This window comes from Esox lucius, chromosome 9, assembly GCF_011004845.1.
Source record: "Esox lucius isolate fEsoLuc1 chromosome 9, fEsoLuc1.pri, whole genome shotgun sequence".
NCBI classification, from domain to species: domain Eukaryota; kingdom Metazoa; phylum Chordata; class Actinopteri; order Esociformes; family Esocidae; genus Esox; species Esox lucius.
The window spans coordinates 22,246,243-22,251,776 of record NC_047577.1 but is presented as its reverse complement, the minus strand read 5'-3'; the positions used below and the strand labels follow the sequence as shown (position 1 = coordinate 22,251,776).

At 40.9% G+C, this 5,534-nt stretch overlaps 1 protein-coding gene across 1 annotated transcript; it reads right to left on the bottom strand.

Annotated features, from left to right (window-relative positions):
- Nucleotides 1–636: 636 nt before the first annotated feature.
- LOC105026842 (nuclear factor 7, brain) lies at nucleotides 637–2,444 on the bottom strand. The gene has a single exon (XM_010898589.3). The coding sequence runs from the start codon at nucleotides 2,266–2,268 to the stop codon at nucleotides 901–903; it is 1,368 nt and encodes a 455-aa protein (XP_010896891.1). The 5' UTR covers nucleotides 2,269–2,444; the 3' UTR covers nucleotides 637–900.
- Nucleotides 2,445–5,534: the final 3,090 nt, after the last annotated feature.

Here is a 5,534-nt window from a genome sequence, read left to right as displayed (position 1 = left end):
GTTCTGAATGAGCTGAAATGTACTGATACTGTAACAAGGATGCGCGTAGAGGACGCGCGCCACCCCTCCCGACGTGGTGTTCGGCGCACGTCATCGCCGGCCTTCTAGCCACGCCGCTCCTCCTCCCACGGCACTGTCATGTCTTGTTATTGCACACACCTGGTGTCCATTCCCTCATTAGGTCGCATATATAAGTTATTGTGTTTCCGGGTGTCTTTGTGTGGTATTGTTCTATGTTCAGTTTGTTCTGGATTTGCTGTGTGCAACTGTTATGCGCTATTTGAGTGCTACCTCCTTTTGATAGAGGAACGCAATACATATACTTTGACTGCCTCCCTGCATTCGTCTCCTTTTTTGCATACACACCACGAAGACAAACTGTGACAGATGCTTTTTTTTTACAGAGACCTGAAAAGTACTGGAGATAAAAGCGTGGATAAGTTTAGCAAGATCTTGTCTGGGCATGAATCCTATAATTCTAACTATGTTTCTAAGGTGATAATAGACTGCTTTTGTTATTAGTTGTATGTGACTATTGAAATTCTGATCAGAATCCATAATTACTATTTTTGTTCTTTTGTATGATTTGGGCAAATGGTAGTGTAATACATCTTGAATAAAAGAGGCCCCAGGGTAGAGCTTTCACATTACATGCACATTTTATGATACATAGTTGCCTATGGCCTATAGTTGCCTATGAAGTATTCCCTGTCTTATAAAAAAAGACTTGAAGCAATTTAGGATTGTGTCACGAAGACAAACTCAGATCTCCAGTTTGTCTGGCAGTATTGTACAATAAACTGTATCAAACATTACACCAAGTTCCAATAACACTAATTTGTACAATAAAACACATAACACCACATCCATATAAAATGCATGCAAGCACACACACACACCTCACAGACATGATTTAACTGTCACAGATATTTCTGAATGGCAGATCTGTAATTCATTGTTGCTGGCATCTTTTATCTTCCAAACAGAGATGTATGGGTAGACCCTTTCAGTGAACTTGGTTTTATAAGTGTATATGTGTGTATTGTCTTTGGAGTCATAGAAGGACAACTCCCCCAGATCATAGTGCAGCTGAATTCTGATCCTTTGGGGTCTGCTCTTCAGATTGAGTGCCTTTCCCGTTCCATTCGTGTACTTCTTCCCCCTTTTCATTATAGTCCAGAATCCATACTCTGGTGATGCAGGAAGATCTTCTCCCTTCCTGTTGACGGATTCTTTAGCCAAGCCCAGATTCCACTCGGGTTGGTCGCCCACCTCCACCTCCCAGCTGTGTTTTTGTGAACCCTTCTCATATCCTACAGAGCCCAGGACCTTTGCATACTGCAAGAACCGTTCTGGGTTGTCTGGGATTTGCTCCTGCTCTATGGCTGTGTGTTGCACGCCAGTGAGATTGTCAGACAGACGCAGAGTGGAGGCTGCGGTATTGGGGTCCAGAATCACAGGTGAGTGTTTGACGATCAACCGCATCTGCTCCCAGACTTGGAACTGCAGGTTGCCCAGGTGCTGGGCCACGTCAATAAGTGCGCCGGAAATGAGCTGTGGTTCCGGAAGTGCAAAGAGGGTTTCAATTTTATGCTGAGTGTCTTTATAACTCTCAAGGAATTCATTGGTGGATTTCTGAAGGTCCTCTTCCACAGCATGGATGGTGGTTTGGAGAGATGTTATCTGCTCCTGAATTTTATAATTGTTCTCCCCAATAGTTATTCCCTTCTCCACCTCTTCCTTGTTTAATGCCGCCAGTCTTTCCTTCTTTTGAATTCTCAGGAACTCGTATAATTTTTCAAATTCTTCCTCGATCCTCCTCTCAGTGGTCTCCAGCTGGTTCTTGTTGTGCTGAGTCATCCTGTTGTTACAGTCACTGATATTTTCACATTTTTCAAACTTATTCTGCAGAAGCTTTAAGTCATATCTCAATCGGTCCTTCAGCTCACTCACATTTCCCTCATCTATAATCTTGTTTTTTTTCTTTACTGGTTCCTCTGTTAGAGGATCACTCTCTAGCGTCTTAGCAATGTCACTACGATGTATCTTCTCCAGGACCATCTTTGTGATCTTCACGGCTATGGAACTGCCATAGTTCTGCATTATCTTATCAACTGTGTCAAGCCTGTCTGTATTTTCCAGACAACCCTTTGGCATATTTGTGAGGTCTCCCAGGTCGCTGTTGACCACATGCCATTGGAAAGTCTTCAGTTCCTTTAGGTCCAGCTCAGACAGAGCCTTCAACAGCATATCCGGAGCAGATTTCATTATAAAGCACTATTAACGTATATATATATTAAAATATGTTCAATAACTTACAAGATTCACACCTGCCTTTCACCGTTTAGGTTGTTCTTTTAATAATCCTATTGTTTCAACAAATGGTAAGCTGTTTCTTGTTCAGTCAGATGGATGGAGTGAAGACTACAAGCACTGTTTCTTTAACGAAGTCTGATTTGTTTCTGTTTCACATTGACTTTGGTGGACTATATAAAGGATCTGGAGAAGGAGGAGCTAAGAAGGAAGTCTGTTAGCTGATAACGTTCTTGTATCTCAACCACAGGCGGAAATCCTGGGGGGTATGGGGGAGGGGGGGTGTTTGGAAAGGAATGTTTTGAGTGGTCTCTTAATTTGAACCCTTCTGTTCCTCACTCAAAATCTTCCTTTTCGACTTTTTTGGAAAGGAAAGGAAAAGGTGCAGTGGTCTCTTAATTTTTTTCCGGAGCTGTATGTACTCTTTGTAAAGAAAGTCAGCAGGCAAAACACATGTCTTTTATTTCTTACGGGATACACATTCAGTTGTAGGTCATAACAGAATGGTACAATCATAAAACAAAACATGGCAACAAAGAACATTTTTTACTGACCCCTGTTCAAAAGCCAGCATACCCTTAGTTCTTAATACTGTGTATTGCCCCCTTTAGCATCAATGACAGTCTTTTGTAATAGTTGTCTATGAGGTCCCGAATTCTGGCAGGTGGTGTAGCTGCTGTGTGCTTCCCACAGATTGCAGCCAGGATGTGCGTGGAGACTGCATGCCTTTTATCTACAGGAAAAAGGATAGTCCAAACAGTGTGCTTCTTCAACTGTAATGATCTACTGGAACCAAATTCAGCAATATTGTATTGATGTTTCCGGTCAGTATTTTTCAACACGTTCCCCTCAAAGTCCAGATCCTGCTGGTTTTCTGTTCTACCTGATTATGGTATACACCGGGTTTTCCAAGTCTGAATTTGACCCTAATGTGTCACGTCTTCGGGGGGCGGATAAAGGAGGAGCAGGAGAATGGCGTGATAGAATACAGTATTTAATGCTATAACGAGAACTCAAAATGCAGTCGAAACCGAAGCGTACACTGCTCTTATTACATACAGAGACAATTACACACAAAGACATGGGGAGCAGAGGGAACATATATACTGGGGGGAAATGATGAGGATGAGGAACAGGTGCGCTAAACAGGACACAGGTGACAAGCATGATGAGATGGGCGATGGTGTCAGAAGGCCGGTGACGTCGAACGCCGGAGCCCTTCCGCTGCAGGGGGAGGTGAAGCAGCAGAGGGCGCAGTCGTCACATAATGAAAAAGTGTAGAGTACATTTTTTGTTTTTGTAGTCTATTGATATTTTCAGATAACTGGCACAGATCATTTAGATGGAACATTGAAACTGTACAGTATCTTAAGAAAAAGGTAACTTCTTGAGGATATATGAAGCAGTCTGAAACCATCCATGCTCCTTCTCACACAAGAATATGAAGTTACAGCTGTAGCAACTAATAATGTAGTAATTGCTGATAATGTTATAACTAATAATGTAATACATATTTGAGGAATAACAAATCTAAATAGTTTCAAAATTATGGGCACCTCTGCATTCAGCAGTCTGTGCACCCTCCTCTTGCCAAGAAAACTGATTCTTCTCCTTTCAAAGAGTTCTTACTCTGTCCTGTGTCTGTGTTCTTTTGCCCAACTTAATCATTTATTTTTATTGGCCAGTCTGAAATATGGCTTTTTCTTTGCAACTCCTCCTAGAAGGCCAGTAACTCAGAGTCCCCTCTTCACTGTTGACAAGTATCTAAGATATAAGTTCTCCAGATATTCAAGATGTTTGCAAGAGAAAAGATGCAGGCAGAAGGGATGAAAATGCCAGAGAGAGCTTCCCTGAACCCCACTCTGGTTTATATCCCAAAACTAAATGCAAGGTGGTTGGTTTACTGACCCAAGGATAACAAACTAGTCCTGGAGAATAGACCCCCTATCAATTCCAATGTGTTCTGTGTCCATCTCATAAGACAGAGTGATGTTATCTTGAGAAGCAAGCAAGCTAGGCAATAACAAGTAAACCTTTTTTTCCTGCATTCACAGCTTACAGAAACATCTCTAAACCATTAACATTCCAATGATTGCCTGCCAGGACAGAAATACGTATGAAATACATAAGTACATAGGTATTCATGTCTATACTAAATAATGAAGAATCATTGAATATGACATTTTTCAGTTATTTCACTGTCCCTATTTAAGTTACTCCTTCCCTAGTGTTTGCTGTCAGTTATTTTTTGTTTTTCACACAATCGTAACATTGTTTTTGTGCAGTTTCTGTTACCTTTTAGTTCTTTTATTAGTCCTCTGTTCTCCCTGCGCCAAAGTCCTTAGGTATAATTCTGAGAAGTTGTCAGCAATACTTGCTAATTTGTGGACAATAAGGTGTTTTTCACCTTTGGTCATCACCAGCCACAGTCCTGGACTATTGGACACATCCACTTCCTTTACACTTTCAGACACTCTTTCCTCAACTTTTCCCACACCAACCTTTCTGTATCCTTCTTTTTGACCACCTTTTTTCTGACTGCCTGGCAGCATGTTCTACAGAGTGGTCTAGACATAAATGCAGGGATGGTTTTAATTTGAATGGCTATACTTTACTACAAAAAAAGACTCAAAAACAAACGTACACACATCATCAGGGAAAAGAATAGAGAATGCTTTAACAAACCTAAAACATATCAACAGGGAAAAACAACAGCTTAACTAACTATTTATGATACTGTAACTATGTGACTTTCATAAATAGTCACCTTCAACTTAAAACATACACTTCAAGTTTATTCACCAGAGGCATGTGGTTAGAATGATTTAAACAAGAGTAAAGACAAGAAAAAATGTGAATGGGCTGAAGGACAGACAGACATTGGAATTAAATCTACTTTAAAAAATCTACTTACATTTTTTTTATTACAATTTACTGCCATGGTATGCCTAACCAAAGTCAAGTCCATGTTTATGTATTCACCCACCCATCACACACCACATGCTCCTAGCAGTGCTAATTTACATTGAGTTAAAAAAAGACTGACATTGTTAAGGCTAAGGAACTTGACACCGGTTACTGTCGCACCACTTTCTAGAGATGAATGAGTCAGGTGGGACACGCACAGTCAAAACTTGGAAATGATGAGACTACATGGCTATTCTTAGATCTTTTGTTCAGTGCTAAGAGAATCGTTGGAACTGTACTCCTACACTACCACA

What these genes read in the sequence shown, in the direction of transcription:
- LOC105026842 (XM_010898589.3), bottom strand. Translation starts at nt 2,268, where the DNA reads ATGAAATCTGCTCCGGATATGCTGTTGAAGGCTCTGTCTGAGCTGGAC.